Source organism: Argiope bruennichi, chromosome 2 (genome assembly GCF_947563725.1).
Source record: "Argiope bruennichi chromosome 2, qqArgBrue1.1, whole genome shotgun sequence".
NCBI classification, from domain to species: domain Eukaryota; kingdom Metazoa; phylum Arthropoda; class Arachnida; order Araneae; family Araneidae; genus Argiope; species Argiope bruennichi.
Window position 1 is genome coordinate 105,909,129 of NC_079152.1, and position 18,634 is coordinate 105,927,762.

Genomic DNA, 18,634 nt, shown 5'->3' on the forward strand with positions numbered 1-18,634 from the left:
GATTCATATTCATTTTTTGCAAATGTGTCACGTAACTATTGTTTTATGTTTAGTTATTCAATTTTTTCAAAATTGTCATTAACACAGAAAAAGTGATTTACTAATTTCCTTCTTAAATATTTTATTAAGTAAATATTTTCTTTGGGTCATACTTACAGTTTTAATGGGTCATCATGTTGATGACCCAGATGTTGAAAGTTGTTTAAAAGATGCAGACATACACAAAGAGAGATGTTATATAATTACTATAAGATGGTGATATATCGATAGAAAAACTAGGAAACAACTTTGAAAAATTTAATAGCAAAATAGGAAAAAAAAAAAAAAGGCATTCACAATTCATTATTGTTTACTTCATAAAAAATTTTATGCATTAATATTTCTACTTTCAATTCTAACAATTCACGAATCTTACAAAGCATATAAATTAGTTCATTTAAGCTTGAGAAACAATTTTTTTTAAAGATCAATGAGCATTTCAGTTCTGCTCCTCTCTGAAAAGTGTAGAGAAATTATTATAATTATGTGTAGAGAAATTAAGTTATAAAAGTTTATAAGTCAAAGAATTTACAATGAAAGGAAAAAACATCCACAATAAATGTTCTTGGTTGATATTACATTAGACATTCATCTCCCCTTAATAATAATAATAAATGGAAAATAAGGAAAATATTATATCTGCAGTTAGTAAAATCATTTGACAAGAAAATATTTGCAGTTTCTAAAAAGCAAATCAAACACTCTTATCTCCATTAATAATAAATATGGAATCAATAAACATAAAATGAAATTTTTACAATAAAATTGAAATAAAACAATTTTGAAAGGTGACACATTAAAAGAATCTATGTTAATAGCAGAAATAATTACATAATTTCTAAAAAGCAAATAACTCTTATCTTCTCCAGTAAAAAATAGAATCAACACACATAAATTAAAATTTTTATAATAAAAGAAATAAATCAGCAGAAAGGGATATTTTTTTTTAAAAAAAAGTTAATGAATTCAATACTATACTTCTAAAGATTACAGAGCACATTCTGATATTTGTGTATTCATATTATACAAAACTTATATGCTAATCTTTTTTTCATCGTACCTGTTTTGGTGTTAACAGTGGCATCGGCTTCCCACCACGAGAAATTATTTGCCAAACAGTAGTCCCATATGCATAAACATCAGCAAGAATAGATTTACTAGCTCTAGAATAATCATCATAACATTCTGGTGGAATCCAATGAATGCTGAAATAAATGAAATAAAATAATCATATCAAGATGCCCCAATCATCTCAGATTCTTGACAAGACTTTGGAATAAATATCTAAGCTATGTGAGTAAAACAGTAGAGATGGTCACAACAAAGATAATGTATGCACTAGATATAATTTCTATACATTCAAACAGGAAAAATCTCATGAAATAAAAAAAATGAAGAAAAATTAATATGAATTATGTTATAAAACCCAAACAATAATGGATAAAATAAAGAAGACTACAAATCTTCATTTTAAAATCATAAATTTGAATAACAGGTTGGCACGAACCTGCCTCCCTACTTGATATTTTTAAAACCAAATCTGACAGTACAAAAGTCTAGAAACTATGATTGATATTTTAAAATAATAAACAAAAAAAAATTAATTTCCAATATTGAATTAAATACATAAGCCATAAGGTGAACATATATTATTCATATTAAGTGATTTCCATTCAATGGGATATTTTATTTTTTATGTTGAATACAACAAATATGCTTATTTAAATCCAATAACATTTCATAATGAAATATTATGCTGATATCTGATGAAGGCAATAGCCAGTAATTCATTCCATTTTTAATAACAAATTTGCAATACTTTATAAAACTGGACCTTATAGTAGCAGTTAGACATTATGTAAGTTAACAAGCAGAAATGAGAATATGATACAGTAATATTATGATTCTGCCAGTTCAAGATTCAGTAAATTATTCCTTAATGGCTCATTACATAGTAACAAACATATTAAAAGTATTAGTGCAGAAAACAGATATAAATTATTCTCAGCCTACATATTTGGGGAAATTCACAATGGAGGAGAAAAATTACATATAAATATTAGAATAATTATAATAGAAGAGATTCATTTCAGCTACATACAAAACAACAAAATATAAAACATGTAGTAAATATTTCTGACTCGAGAAAAATCAAAATTGCAGAATCTGCATTAATATTTATCTGAAAAATAAACAGGAATAGCAAACAAGTCACAGCCATGTGATAATGTATATGGAATGTACCAGCCATTAAATATCTAAATAAGTACAATTTCTTAAAATAGATTTAAATTTCATAAATCAGTATAATACCAATTTATATGCAAAAAATTCAAGCCTCAATCAAATTAATTTCAGGAAAGGTACCATGGTTGTTAATTATATTGCAATACATTTGTTGATTTGAAAAAGAGAATTGAACTGATTAAAAAAATCTGTATTTTAATAGAAAAAAAAATTTTTTTACACTACCATAAAATTGCCAATTAGTTATCTTCTGAGAACAAATATTGCTTATTTCCTAAGAACACATTCAGAGTGTTATAACAATAAAATTAAAAAAAAAATCTTCAAAAAAATAATAAAATTTTTAATAACTTCTAAAATTTTGTGTTGGTAGTTACTACTATTCATTAATACTTTTAAGTATAGAGTAGAAACATATTAAAATTAAAATTAATTAAAACATGTATACTCAAAATATATTGATAAAAATATAGTATTACTCTGCATCAGTATATGTGATGATGCCAGGATCAGCTAGTTTTACTTTAAAGCAGCTTTCACCATGAGAAGAAACTAAAATATTATGGCAGCGGATGTTTCCATGAACCATTCGCTGTTCATCCTGGAAAGAAATAAATTCATTCTATTATTAACATGAAAGATAATAGTACAACAATTTCATTAAAAATAAAAAGTACAAAACATGTATACAAAAAACAAATGTACAAGAAATGTATACAGCATAAATATATGATGAAAAATCATCAGATTTTTAAAGAAAATAAGTATGCATTCTTCATTCTTTAAAAATTAATGTTGCATTGTGATTTAAATTCTACTCACCAAATACCACAGTGCCCGAGCAAGATGATATGCAGCCTCGATTAAATCAACTTCTTGCACATCTGTTCGATTTTCAAGGTATCTATCTAGAGTCCCAAGAGGTAACCATTCCATAACTAATGCAGTGGGATTTGTAAGAATCATACCAACTGTTGACACAATTGCATCATGTTGCCAATACAACATTTTATCACACTGGGCTAAGAACTCCTGAAAGGTATAAGATCATATAAATGCAAATGAAATCACTTTCAAAAATGAATAAAAGTGGTAGCAATGATATGGTCAGAAAATGAACAGAAAAAACACTTACATGAAAATTATCAGACAGTGAACAAAAAAATAAGATTTGAATAAAGAAAGTAACTTCATTAAATTGCTGAGATAACTCAATGTATTTATTGCAAATAATGGCAATTTCATGAACACAAATGAAAGAATACACGAGCAAAATTCAGAGGAGGTAAATAGGAGGAGGTAGGCCCCCGCTCGCTAACATTCACCAATCCTCAGGATTGTGTTGCGATTCTTCTATGCTATGCAAATCCTGCTAACTTCACTTGCAACAAGGAAATTGCAAGGAATATTGGAAAAAAAAAAAAAAAAAAAAACACCATGGTTGAGTATAATTTGTTTGTTTACAAAGAAAATGTTTTATAAGAAACCATGTTTAAATAAGAAAACATAGATTTTTAGCTTTGAAAGAGATATTTTTCTAGCTTTTTGTAAGCATTAAAGGAATAAAGCTAATAAAAATTGTAAAAGTGCAAAATGAAGGAGATAAGAGTTTCAAACTTATTTAAAGGTAATCCTGAAAATAAATAATTCAGATTTGACAGTAAAGAATTGATATTTTTGGCTTTAAAAATACAAAATAAAATTTTTTGATCTTGATAAAAATAATTTTTATTTAATGAAGGAATTATGAAGACAAATTTGTCGGGCACATAAAACTATCTAAGCATTACAAAATTGTAACAGAAAAGTGTCAGTTGATTTCTGGATGAACAACATGCTTCCTGTTATGTAAATGCATTGATGAATTCTTTTTTAATGACGCTGAATTCTTTTTTAAAAAGACTAATGGACATTTAAAAAAATCAATATAGTCATAAGTCAAAATATAAAGTACATACTAAACTATTTCATAAGAGTAAATGAATGCTCACACAATTTTCTGTCATTTCAAAGCACTTTTTATTTCAAGAGGAACAAAAACATTAACAAGCCTTAAATCCTTAAATTATTTAACAGTAAAATTTTAAGGAAGGATTATATTTTGACTTATGATTATACTGATTTTTTAAATGTCCATGAGTCTTTTTAAAAAAGAAACTTTATATTCTTTCAAAATTGTCCTCACTAACATTTTAAAATGATCATTAAAAATATTTTTTACTAGTTTTAGAATACAATTCCTAAAGCACAATGAGCATATATAGCTTATCTGTAAAATATTGGCAAGAGAGCCCTCTTAATTATTTGACCATCATTCAAAGTTCATTATCTTTTTCCACAGATTTTAGGCAACATAAAATGCTGAATGTGGAGCTTAAGTTAAAAATTTTAGATCAGCACAAATTGTTACTATCATAAATGTATTTAGAATTTCACATCTTAATAGTGAATTTACATAATGTGCTGCTATAGTACAGGCAAATTCATTTGAATAATACACGGTTATTTTAGACTCTTTAAAAAAATCTTTAAAAAAAAAAAAGCATTCCACGCATGTTAATTATATATTGAAATTATTTACAGAAGCAAATATTAAAAAAAATAACAATGACAAATTACTTTTAAATGAGTCACTTTTGTCTCCTTTCGCAGCATTTTAACTGCAACAGCTCTAGAATCTGTACAAGAACGTCTGAGACGTGCCTGAGCAACTATAGTCAGTCTACCAGGCATTGTTGACACATCTTGACAAAACATAATTGCATCATGAGGTATACACTGAGCAGTACAGCTGCAGTCTCCTCTTGTTTTAAGTGAGCTGAAACCTTGCTTTTGCCTACGGCAAAGTAATAAGTTTGATTCATCTGCAAATTGAAAATATATATATGTATTAATCAAATTATTTTTAAATTTTTATGTTATAAACTTTCATAAAGGAATTTCAATTATCAGAGCAGTCTTCAGTTTTATTTCACAAATAAAATTTTAAAAAATGAAAAATGTTTTCAAAACAAGAGATGATTTAAAATAAGTTGTTTTAAATTCTTTTCATTACAAAAAAGAAATCACTTTTAAATATTGATCAGAAAACAGAGACAAGCAAACAAACAAACACACATCATAAACCCTCAATAATAAACCTTTTAATTATTTTTAACTTATTAAGATAAAGCTAATATGAAAGAAAGAAAAAAGGATCGTGATAACTTATAATAAAGTGAATAGAAACATTTCTCAATAATGACAAAGCAAAAGATACAAGTTTTATAAAATCAGTGTCAGAGGTTTCACTATGCAACTTCTAGAGCTGCAAATGGATCCATTGAAAAACATTTTCTTAGCTGCCAATCATAGAAATATCACTAATTTTGCCCTTTAATAAATAGATAAATCTATTTTAAACTATTAAATGCAAGCTTAAATAATGAACTCAAGAAAGAAACTAGAAGAATAATTAATGCTTTAAAAATGCAGCAAATTTTGAATGCAATAAATTTGTTTGCAATTTACATAATTAATACTACCCAGGATTTAAAAACTAATACATTTTAGAACACAATAACAATTTTTGATTTGATAACAAACTTTCAAATAAAAAATTGTTATTGTTATAACAAACAATCTTGTGTCTTATTATTTTATCTGCCTTTTTAAAATTTAAATTTCTCATATATAATTAATTACTTAATACATACTCACAATTTAATTTTTCTGTGATATTTAATATTCAATTGAAGAAAACCATCAGAATTTTTTCAAGTAACCAAAGATAATAGCTAATGCTATTTTGCTTTAGAATAATGGAAGAATGCATTTACTGGTTGTTATTTTTATATACTTTATTGCTACCTTCATTACAGAACGAAATATAAAAGTACCAACTGTATTTTCAAAAGGAAAAATAAGAAATAATATTTCTTATGAGAGAGATCATATATAATTTTCCCATGTATTAAAGATTTAAAATCTTGAAATCAAAGTAAAATACTTTACCATATTCCGATGGTGGAATACAACGTTGAAAGTTCAACATATTTTCATTAGCATGATAAGATAGCAGCTGGGGTATGGATTTAAAACTTTCACTCCAGCCTTCTAGAACAAACATTCCTTCATCGTCTTTAATAATTTTAAATGTACTAATATTCTCCGATCCTTCAGATTTTGTACTAATCCAAATATCTACATAATACACATCATACATAAATTCACATTCTCGTATTATGTAACAGCCCACATCATTGTTGGATTTTTCTTCAAGTTTTCTGTGAGCAAATGATACACTAGAAAAAAAAGGAATACAATGTAAAAAGAAAATGTTACAAAATGCATAATAAGTTAAAGAAAAAGTTTAAATTTTAGAAAGAATAAATACAGAATTCATCAAATTAATGATATTACTTAACATTAAAATTTTTAATAACTGAAATAAAATATTATCATACTATATTTATAGATCTATCATTAAGTTGCAATTAAAATAATCAGATAACCTATGGATTATTATTTCTTATAAATTCACAATTTTACTATTTTGTAAATAATAAATATTAAATTAGCACAATAAACTGGAAACCTAAATAAATATTAGATTCATGCATACTTTTTTTATTTCTAATTCATAAAAATAAGCTTACAAAAAATTAAATCACCGTATTATTAGAGTACAAACACATTAAAGCATAATATATTACATACACATTTATGTCTTGATTATCAGCAGTGATTAACTAACAAATCTATCATATAGAAATGATTTGAGAACAATACAGATTCTTTCCTTTGAATTGGAAACATTACATATTATCATAAAATGTTTTAATAATTTTTTTTTTTAATAGTAATTTTGTGAGTGTGTTTAGATTTTTTTTAATAACGTTTTTCATGCACATTACTAATCATACAATTCAGCTTTATTGTGTAGCTAAAAATTTCTAAGGCAATAATCAAAACCAATCTATGATACCAAGAAATGATTGAATTGGTATTTTAAATGAACTGAACAAAACCTTAATAACATCAAAGAGAACACAAAGAAATGCCAAAATGCAATCTACAAATGTTCTATTCAAAATCATTTAAATTTTTTTTCTACATTTTTTTAAAAAATGAATACATGTAAAGTGATTCACTTCTCAGAATAATTAAAAATTAAAGAGTATTATAATTACATACCTAACTGGGCCATGACATTTCATTGCTCTTAATTTTAATAAAGATGGTGTAGGTAAATCTTTACATAAATTAAAGGTCCATTTTTCACTGAGACGATAGTACCCATCCAGGAATGATACAAATGAGTGCCGCTGAGCTGTATCATTGAATTGAATATACTGAAATAATAAAATAATGAATCATCACTTTTTTTTTGCATGATAAAATATCTAATAAACACTAATCAAAAGCAAGTTAGGAAGCAAAACGTTGCTTTTTTGAAAATCAAATCAAATTACTGTATTGAAAAAAAAGCAACATATATATAATTAACTGGTTTATAAAAAATAATCATATAAAGATATTAAATAAGCTGAGTAATTTTATTGAAGTCTAATCAATAGATGTCTACTAAAAAATTATTAAAGATAAAGTAAAAATATTATTTAAGGTATTAAATATTTCTTCTGTCAATCCTAAACTATTTATAAATTAAAAAATCTATATATTTAAAAAGCAAAAAGTTTCAGAATCTTCAAAATTAATTTTTGCAACTGTAAATAATTAATTTCAGACACTGACTGGATTTTCAACTTCATTCACAACACATTAAATAATAATGTTTCTACACTCCACAAATTACTCAAATTCCACATAGTTACAAATTCAGTTATCAGTGAATTTGAGAACAGAAGATACAAAACAGAAATCATTAAATGCTGCTGCAATTTCCAATATACTCATTTTGCCATTGGAAACATACATCTTCCTATTATTTAGAAACCAGAAAATAAGACTAGATTAAAGAACTGACAATAAATCAGAACACTGCAATTTACAGTAATATTCCTCCAAACTACCATTCTTACAAAACGTATTCTTGAAAAACAAACAAAAATGAAATTACTGAGTGTGTCTTAGATTTGGGATTTTTGTTTAGTTCAAAACTAAGTTAAGTACTTAAGAATTGAACTGAGACTATTGTATATACAGTAAGAATTATTATGGATCAAAATATAAGGACTAAAAAAAAACTTAAAAATATGCCATATTGAAATTACAAATAAATGAAAAAAATTAGAAATTGTTTCAAAGCAAAATCATTATATTTTCTAACTAATTATTTAATCAAATTATGCAGAAAATGTTTTTTACCTGTGGTACACCATTCTGACGACTGATTTCAACTGTTTCATCACTACGCATGCTGATATAACATAAATTTTCAATATCACAAATGTGAGTCCAATCCTGAAATAAAAATATTATCTATAACTAATAAAAAAAATTACATGCACATTAATTCTTTCAAAAAGGTAAATACTAAATACTTTCCAACAAGCTAACAGGTAAAGATGCTTTAATTTTATTCAACATGAACTAAACAGCTCAAATTAACTTTCATGAATTTTTTCCCTCATTTCAATAATTTAATAAAAGAAAGCAAATCAATTATAAACCTAATACACATTTAACAATGTCATGGAAAATAAATTATTAAAAGTTTAAAAAATTATTAATTTTAATTAATATTAAAAATGTAAAGGGTTAATGGACAATTTTTGATTAAAATGGATGTATATAAACAGTAATATAAGCCTTCTTAAAACACATTTTCTCAAATGAAAATACAATAAAAGATATTGTAAGAAAATTAGGAATTTGTGACTTCATTTCGGACATGAAGTACAAAGTAGTAGTAATTTAAATAGTGATTCTAATTTGGAACATTATATATATATATATATATATAAAACTCTTAATTTAATCCAAATTAATTTCCAAAACTTTATCTTAATTTAGCCCATAGTAAAATATTCTCTTATTTCCTGATCTCATTCCACACATGAAGTGTCTAAAAATTACAGCACAATCAGTCTACGTATCAAGTGAAAATGATCCCTTCAGTGCCCTTGTCAAAGGTCAACATGTGTATTCAATTGACATGTGGTGTCGGAAGTCCCATGTTATATATAAGACTAGTGATCATTTGTTTAGCGCCTCTTTTCTTACTTCTGCTTTTCTGCTGCACTGTGGAGGATGTGCCTTGTCAGCGTCTCTGCTTGTAGATAATAATGCTTTCTCGGAATGGATATTAAAATTTAAAAACACACACACATGCATATTGGAAAAATGATGCACATTATGTTAATTTTACCCATCTATATGTGGAATTGTAAAAAAAAAAAAAAATCAAATAAAACTATATGTAACAGAATGAACATTCTGTTTTTGTATTCACATTGTATTCATGTATTTGATTGTTTATATTTGTATTTACAATGTGATGCATTGTAAATACAAATGCAAACAATCAAATAAATAAATATAACAGAAGACTACAGGTAGGAATGGGCTTAAATATTTTGCATGGTAAAAAAACTCCAGTCTTTAGCATCAATTTCTGAAAATTATCAAAACTGATTAACTTTAAATGAAAGAAATAAAAGGTGCAAGAATAATGTTAGTCTGTTTAATATACCCTTCATCAATTAATGATTTAAGCAAAAGATAACCTGACAATGTTATCAGCAAAAATTATAGCAGCACATACAGCAACTGAAACTGATCTGAAATATGCATTAAACACCATGTTTAGAGAAAAAAATTCTACCAATTATATGTCCATTTTCCCTAAAAGAACCATTTGAAAGTTTAGTATATATGTTTGATTTCAGAATTTAAAATCCATCCCTGATTACTAACAAAAATCATTAATTTTTTACTCCCCCAGACAGTACACAAATAATCACCAGTAATGACACCTAGTAATAATAAATACATACACCTTTGCTTCTCTTTAATCTCATACGAAGACCAGGATAATCTGGATGGTATGGATTGACAACCAATTCCACTTCAAACAACTTCCCATTTTCAGTTTTTTCAATCAAAACAGTGTATGTTTCAGTACCATAATCAGGCACTAATTCAGTTAATCCTTGTAAGTAATTTTCCTAAACAAAGAAAAATAATGAATGTCAGTAAATAGAGAATATTAAAAACATTCACTTATTTTAATCATTCTATAAATAAAGTAATTTTAGAAGGTTAAAATCTCTTTAAGTCTACAATATATTAAACAATTAAACAAGATTAATTTCAGACAATTTTTTTAAATACAGATTTTAGATACATAAGTTAAATCACAAAGTGTCATTTAAACAAAGCAGAATTGCAAAAAATCAGTTAAAAATGAAATTTTTATATATTTCTTATATACAATTAATTCAAATGTTTCATACAAAATAATAAGGTATGCTGTAAATAATTTTAACACTGTATAAGAAAAAATAAAAATAGTGACTAATTTTTAGTATTTCAGCTTTGAATTCATGCCCATAATTCACATTATAGCAGTTATAAACCAATGATAAGGGTAAAAAAAACTTGCAGAAAATATTTAAAAAAAAAATTATAATAGCCTACTTTTTAGAAATAATCAATTTGTATTAGTTGCTGAAATGCGTCTAATCCATAGTAATACACAGGAATGCTTTCATTGAATAACATTTTATGCATTTATCAAGTTCATCATGGTTACTATTTAAGATTTATGAAAATGTTTATGTTGATACAAACAAAGCTAACTATTATAAGATATTCAAAACAAGCCTTTTGTGGTATTGTTGTTAGTCAGAAATACTGTATAAATACTTTTATTTAAGAAAATGATATCCTGCAGCTTGAATTGCAATTCTCAATGAGTTATCATTTGATACTTCAAACAATTTGTAAAAGCCTTAGAATAAAAAAAAAAAAAAAAAAAAAAGACCATTTTCTGTGCAACATCATTTTAATTGCAGAACCTCTGTCAATTAAAGGGTTAATCAACATCAAAACAAAAATACAGCAAAGTCTGTGTGTAAATCAAGTGAAGTTAAACTTTCCAACAAAGTATTGATGATCTTGAAATTTTCATCCTATTAATAAAATGCTGCTTTAAGTTGTATTGTCTTGAAGAAAGATACTTCTTTCTTGCTGATCTAGTTCTGGCTGTTTGAAACACTGCTAGCACTACTCAACAAGAAAGTCAATGTATACTCATCCCTAATGCAAATGCAACTTTTTAGAAGTAGAGAAAGTACACCTTGGCTATGACTGTTTTGTTAATCTATTCAAAAAGCACAACGCCAGCATCCATTACACACAAAGCAGTACCTTTTGTTGATCAATATTTGACTTAGTGGGAAATGTCACAGGACACAGGCTTATAAAGTTTTTTTTTTTTTTTTTTTTTTGGTTATTGCATAACAACATTTTTTTTATCATATGTCAGTATTTAAGCCAGCAATGACGCTTTTTTTTGTAGCATGACGACGAAGAAGAGGTAATGAAGAACCATTAGAATTTGTCTTTCTTGATCTATGCATGAGACATCAACTTACTTAAATTTTAATCTATATCTTGTTATGATGCAAATAAATGATTTCATTCAATATTCCAACCACTGAGCAAGTTCCTTGTACATTTCAGGAGGATTACACTTAATGTTCTTCTCCTTGAGCAAGACTTCATTTATAGTAGAAGGATATCCAAATTGTATTTTGTCTAACAGGTTCTTATCTTGCATGTAAACTAGCTGAACCATTTTCACACTAAAAACTCACCCATTAATGTCCCTTCATAAATATTATGTATTTTTTTAGCAGCTCTGCTACCTACTTTAAACTCATAAAGCAAAACAAAAAGCAAACTCATAAAGTAAAACATCCTTTTATATTGACATGTTTATTGCAGAATAATATTTCTTGCAGAATTTCTTTTGGAATGTCTAACATATCTGATAAATACACTGAACGAAATAACAAGTTCTATCATTATGAAAGAATTGTCCTAACCTGCCATTTGAATTTCACTTAAACATTACAAGTGCAAACTGATTATTATTTTTTTTTTTTAGATATGTGGCAATTTGCATGCTTTCTTATGCTATTTACATATGAAATTTTATATATTACTTTATAACTACTCAGGCAGAATTTTAAGATTCTTTTTAGAAGCAGACTTTTGAGAATTTTCTAAATAAAACTGAAGATTAGAGACAATCCCCTATAGCTGTGTTATATCATTTGTATTCATAATTAAAATGTTCCCAATATGATTTTTTACATATTTGTTAACACTTTTGATCAACATAGCACTTTAGATGAAATTCTGCATATCATTATATTATAGTATGGGGACATTCTATTCAATTTGAGTAAAAAGATATTATAAAAATTTATATTTTGCATATAACTCTTTTTTCATTTATATAAATATTATTTTAATTGATATATTAGATAAATTTTTAAGAAATTTAATCAGAAATCAAACTTATTCTAGCATCTAGTATGTCAGAAGTTTTTAAGTTTAATGATTAATACCAATGCAAACTAATATTCAATAACACACTCTGGGGAAATAAGTTACCTCCAAAATATACCCACTAGAAGTTTACATTAATAAGAAACATTGAAAATGTACTAAGACTTATCTAAATAGGACAATAAATGAATATTAAATTTATTTTTCGATACATATAGTATCAATACAGTATACATATAATATCCTGCAGCATAACTATAAAAAAATTGGACAGGCAAAATCCAAAGGATTCAGTCTTAAGTAACCTAGATCTGAAGTGTCACAATTACACATGCACTATCCTCAAGGATTTATTAATAACTGCATTATTAAAAATGATTCAGTGACAACACAGAATAAATTACAGTCAATATTAGCTATTAATATAAAGGGTGATAAATTTTTTCTAAGGAAAATAAATTTAAATTTAAACATTAGCCAGTGATCCTATACTGTTTAGTTATTCTACTAATAATACCATATGACAAAAAAAATAAATTGATAAACAAAATAAAAGTTACAGAACCAGTAAAATTACTTACTTTAACAAATTCAGAATTATTTTTGGCATTTGCAAGACCACGAGCTACAGCTTTTCGTAATGGCTCATGAAGGAATCCATCCGAAAGTGGATTTTTTCTCAATATTTGTGGAATAAAAATTTTTTTATATGATCTCATTTCTTCTACAGTTACATTTTCCTCAATCATTTCACATATGATATCAGTTGCAACTAATCCTAGAGCACTTTCTCGTAAATTCCCATGATATAGCTCAGGAATTCTTCCTTCTAAAAAGTCAATATGAGCCTGGCGGAAATAATAATTTAATGTGCTGGAATCTGTTTTTTCCTGAAAAATACAAATTAAAATTATGTAAAATTTCATAAATAAAGATAAATATATTCTTTTATAGATATATAAAATAGCCATGTTAGACATCACTTTTTCCTTTTAGACTTATCAATTTTATACTTTCCAAATACTGTTTTAATAAATTGCTTGTTAATTATCATGAAATGAGAATCTCCAAATCATGGCTATCCTTTAAACCTTTTTGCACTTTACAATAAAGTGTACTTTTTGTGTAAAAAAAAAAAAAAATTGTACTTTTTGTGTAAAATTTTATGCAATTTTTTTTTTCATAATTATCATATGGTTACATTAAAGTATATCAACTGAAAATATCACATAAAGCTTTATTTTAATTAATTTTAAATCATATAAAATAAAAGAATAACTATTTACAATTAAATACTTGATAATTTGTATCCGAGTTTTACTCATTCTGTAAGACCATATTTTAATTACAATTACCATAGATGCTAGCTTAAATGATTTATAATAATCTCCCATTTTGAAGCAATACAAGATATATTTTTGGGAATGATTTCATAATTTTGAAATTCAGATGACAAATGAGCTCAAATTTTCCCTCTCTAACCAAACCTTTATCAAAGGTCAAATGTTAATCTGCCACACCAGTAGGTTAGCATTTGATCTTTAATGTTATTTTTAATGTGCATTAAGACTACATATAACATGATCATTAATTGAAATAGATTTTGAACAAGCACCTTCCATGCCTTGAAATTGAGATCTTGCAATTAACTCACATCGGCCATGCCAAGGATGATAAATAAGTGACAAACATTTTTTTTTTTTTTTTATATAATCTCAATAAATAATTGAAGTCCAATATATCACAAATCTGTCACAACTTTTTCTTATTTACAGACATAATATAACTTCATACCTCTCCCACGACTATAAATTATATTATAAATGCAAGATATTATAAAACAGACTTGTTATAATCTAGGTTCTTATAGCAGAATAAGTGTATATTATCTCAGTATTTGCTTCATGAATATACTTAACACTTTCTATAGGTTTCTGGAATCTAGTAATTAGAAGGTGGTACAATAATAATAAAATAAATGTATAGTACAATTCGTTGTTTGAATTCCGCATTGTTATTTAATCCTCTTATTACAAGGTACTTAAGTAACAACAGATCATGACTTTCCAAAACAGAATTATCAATAGAGGAAGTTCAAATATGTTCATAAAAGAAGCAATGCAATTTATTTTATGAAATACTGCATACAAAGATGGTCAAGCAAAGTCTGCAGTCATAAATGAAAGTTAAGTAAGTATACAACAAAAATGCAAATATGCAATTTAGTTCAAATCCAATCTCTCCGACTTCAAATGTCACATTTGAAAAGCAGTTCAGAGTTCTAGTGAACTTACTACAAAATTTATTACTAGTTATTTCAATACATTAAAATTTATAGTATTTAACATTTTCTGACAACCAATATAAATTAAGTATTTTACAAACTTTTAATAAATTTTTTAACCAATTCTATATTAACAATATCATATTTTTAACACAAAAAAAATTAATCCTTTTGCAACATAGTATCATTTATAGCAAGATGTTGTTGGATGAAAACACAGTAACAGTGTTTAACAATCTTGAATTTTACAAATTATGTGAAATAATATAGTATTACTAACAACAGAAGCTTTTGTGGCGGTTTCGGGGATCTTATGTGAATAATGACCTGTAGGATTGCAGAAAAATGACAGAATGAAATTTTGCTTCAATATGTATAAATTTTTCACAAATAAAATGCTCACAGAATCTTACTTTAATGATAATGCATTATATTAATCAGACTATTAACAAAGTGACTATAATGTTCAGTGACATTTGTAGAAGAAAATTTAAGCACTGTTAGTTTTAGTATCCCGAGGCTACCATGTTTCGATGGTTCTATCTCATAAAGAGAAGAGATGCGGAAGGATGAGCGCATTTCGAAAATTCAGCTTTGACCTTGAATGCTCCCCCTTTAGATACTTTTTGTTCAATTCATTTTTTCCTGTGTATGCGAGTGTCGTTCCTGACCATATTTTATTTCAATTCAAAATTACACATTGATTGCTTATATGTCTAGTTCAAAGCTTTCAGGAGTGACACAAAGGAAATTTTATATAATATCATTAAGTATTGTGACAAAGGAGCAGAAAATGGGAAATTATTTATTTCATTCACACATTTTTTGAAATGAACCAGTTAAATCACCAGCATTTCTCTAAACACAATTAAGATTCTATGGGAAGCAGGAGATAAACTTCATCCAAATTCTGCTTCACCTAAAAAAAAAAAAAAAAAAAAAAGGGAATGCTCTTGAAACAACATCAATTAATGAGTTCGATTGTAGCATTATAAGACAAAATTTGCGTAACTTTTATGTCAAAGAAAGAAAAATATCTTCTTTAAATAAACTGCTTCCAGTTTTGAAGGAAACAATGAACTTTAAGTGGAGTAAGGAAACTTTAAGGAAAATTCAACATAAAATTGGATTTAAATGGAAAAGATGTCAAAATAAATGGAAAATATCAACTGAATGAGAGGATATAATTTTAAAAATAATTCAATTTTTGAGAAACATAAAAAAAGATATCACACTGAAAGTAGAGCAATAATTTATATTGATGAAACTTGGGTTGATAGTATCTTGACTTTTAATAAGTGCTTGCATGCTTCATGTCGCATTATTGTGCTGGGGGCTTTATGGGATTTTTGCATAAAGCAAATCTCATCTATAAAGCCAGTAATAGGAAAGGTCTACCCTGGATAGATGAACTCGCAAATTTTTAAGAAGTGTCCGTAAGAAAAATTAATCCTTAATTTGCCATTAAATACTGCAGTTGCAATTGATAATGCAACAAATCATACCATGGTGGTTAAGAAAGATCCAGATTTTTGATTAATAAAAAAATAATGCTAAACTTTAACTCAATTATGTTTTATACCATGTCTTTTAATTTTTTTTTTTTTTTGAAACAGTAATTAAGTCTAGTAAATAGTAATCATTGCAAATAATATCTTTGGACATCTGTAAAATAATTTGTATTTGAAATATAAAAAAAAAAAAACATTATGATCAAATGAATTTAAGAGACTATAAATTGCAACAACTATTTCACAGGCTATACAAAGGTATATGAAAAACAATTAAAACGGCAAATACTTAATAGTTTTTCCCATTACTCTGCAAATTTTCAAAGGTTTTCATGCTCATTTTATAAATTATTCTTCATTCTGGGAGAGATTAAGTATCCCATACTAAATAGTATCATTTTCAATATTCATCCAATCCATTATAACAGATAAATAGCATAAATTTTCATACTCACTTTTAAAGATGTAATGTTTGGTGTTCTAAAGCGTAGTCGAAGATAAAAGTTTAATATATCTTCATCTGGTACCTTTAATTCTTTACTGGGAGGGAACCATAACGACTGGGAAAAACTCCATAAACCAAATAAATGCCGGGCAACTGGTCCAATATGAAGATATTTGCATGATTCAATAACTAAGTCCTCTGCTATATAAGAGCTATTTCCGAAGAAATCTAGTGGTTCGTTACCAGTATAAAAGTTAATTCTAATAGTTCCGACCATTGTATGAAAACTATAAACTAGATATAAACTATAAAACTAAAACTATGTATGAAAACAATATAATTTTAAAAAATTTAAATAAAATTATAAAAATTAGTTTTTATATTTTGAAACGTGGAATTTAAATATCATGCATGATGAGATAAAAAATGTACTTATTTTAATACAATTCAGTCATTCATTGCATTAATTATTATGCCTTTTAAAACGTAACTTACATATTCTAATATTATTTTGACATATTCCAAAATAATATTAAAATATTGCGCAACATGGAATTTGTTTGTCGTTAATATGGAACAGCATGAAAAAATATTGTTTTCCTTTCCTCAGAGTACTATTGCCAAAATATACAAGAGAGAAGTATAAATAAATAATTTCTTCATTAAAAATCGACATAAAAAAAAAAAGGAAAGAAAGAAGAGGATAAAATAAGAAAGAAAGAAAGAAAGAAAAAAAGAAATGCTCAGGAGTTTATTAGGAAATCTCATGATAAAGATAAAAATTGTTCTTTAAAAATATTTTAAAAAATCAGTGGATAATTAAAATATAATATAAACCCTATTAGCGCAAAATATTCGATTTCTTGTGTTAATAGAGAAAGCCAAAGAGAGGGGAAAAAAAGAAATACTATAAAATAATAGGAAAAAATGGAAACATTTCAACGCACGAATATACGAACAAAATAAATACAGTGATAAAAGTATAAAACTTAAGTAGCAGAAAGCATGTAGAGATACCCATGTAGTTTGAATAAGTAAAGTGAGGCTATTTTAAAGCCAGATGAAAAATGTAGGATTTGTAATGAAATTAAATACTCGAATCTGAAGAAAATCTTTTGGTAGGTGTCAGGCAAAGCACTTCCACTTCTACTGATACAACTCAACTCCTGGAATTCATGAAAACGAAGTCGGAACTTTTTCGGCGAAATTTGCGATTTTTTGTGTTACAGCTCCATCGCATATGTTAATACTAAATATCCTGTATATAATTCTGTAAATAATTTCACCTAATTAAATGTTTTAGTATTTTTCAGACTGGCTCTCTTCAGTGTTAATGACTGATTGATTTAACTTAATAGCAACTCGGATTAATGTCGATTCGTACGTTCGGTGTGACTAGAGATGCATAATCCTCAATTTTTTGAATAACAGATAATTTTGCTATTGTTATTTTTAAATATTCGTTCCAAATATCTGTTATTCAATCATTAATAATTAAAAATTATTAATTATTATTAAATATAAAATTTATTAATTGTAATTAATACTTAATTTACTATTTTATGTACCGTGTGATTGAATTAATTTATCTATTTCAGCTTACTTTTTAATTTGAATTTTTTCAAAACTATTAATTTAATTTAT

At 26.2% G+C, this 18,634-nt stretch overlaps 1 protein-coding gene across 1 annotated transcript in view; it reads right to left on the reverse strand.

The window, feature by feature from the left end:
• Window positions 1-17,585, reverse strand: part of LOC129956676 (tyrosine-protein kinase hopscotch-like) — a 38,374-nt gene extending 20,789 nt beyond the window's left edge. The window contains exons 1-10 of the mRNA XM_056068610.1: window positions 17,001-17,585; window positions 13,332-13,640; window positions 10,227-10,397; window positions 8,596-8,691; window positions 7,462-7,619; window positions 6,280-6,569; window positions 4,906-5,150; window positions 3,109-3,318; window positions 2,766-2,887; window positions 1,100-1,244 (exon numbers count right to left, since the gene is read on the reverse strand). Of these exons, the coding sequence (XP_055924585.1) occupies window positions 1,100-1,244; window positions 2,766-2,887; window positions 3,109-3,318; window positions 4,906-5,150; window positions 6,280-6,569; window positions 7,462-7,619; window positions 8,596-8,691; window positions 10,227-10,397; window positions 13,332-13,640; window positions 17,001-17,267 (2,013 nt within the window). The 5' untranslated portion in view covers window positions 17,268-17,585. The remainder of the gene's footprint in view (window positions 1-1,099; window positions 1,245-2,765; window positions 2,888-3,108; window positions 3,319-4,905; window positions 5,151-6,279; window positions 6,570-7,461; window positions 7,620-8,595; window positions 8,692-10,226; window positions 10,398-13,331; window positions 13,641-17,000) is intronic.
• Between the last annotated feature and the right edge of the window lie 1,049 nt (window positions 17,586-18,634).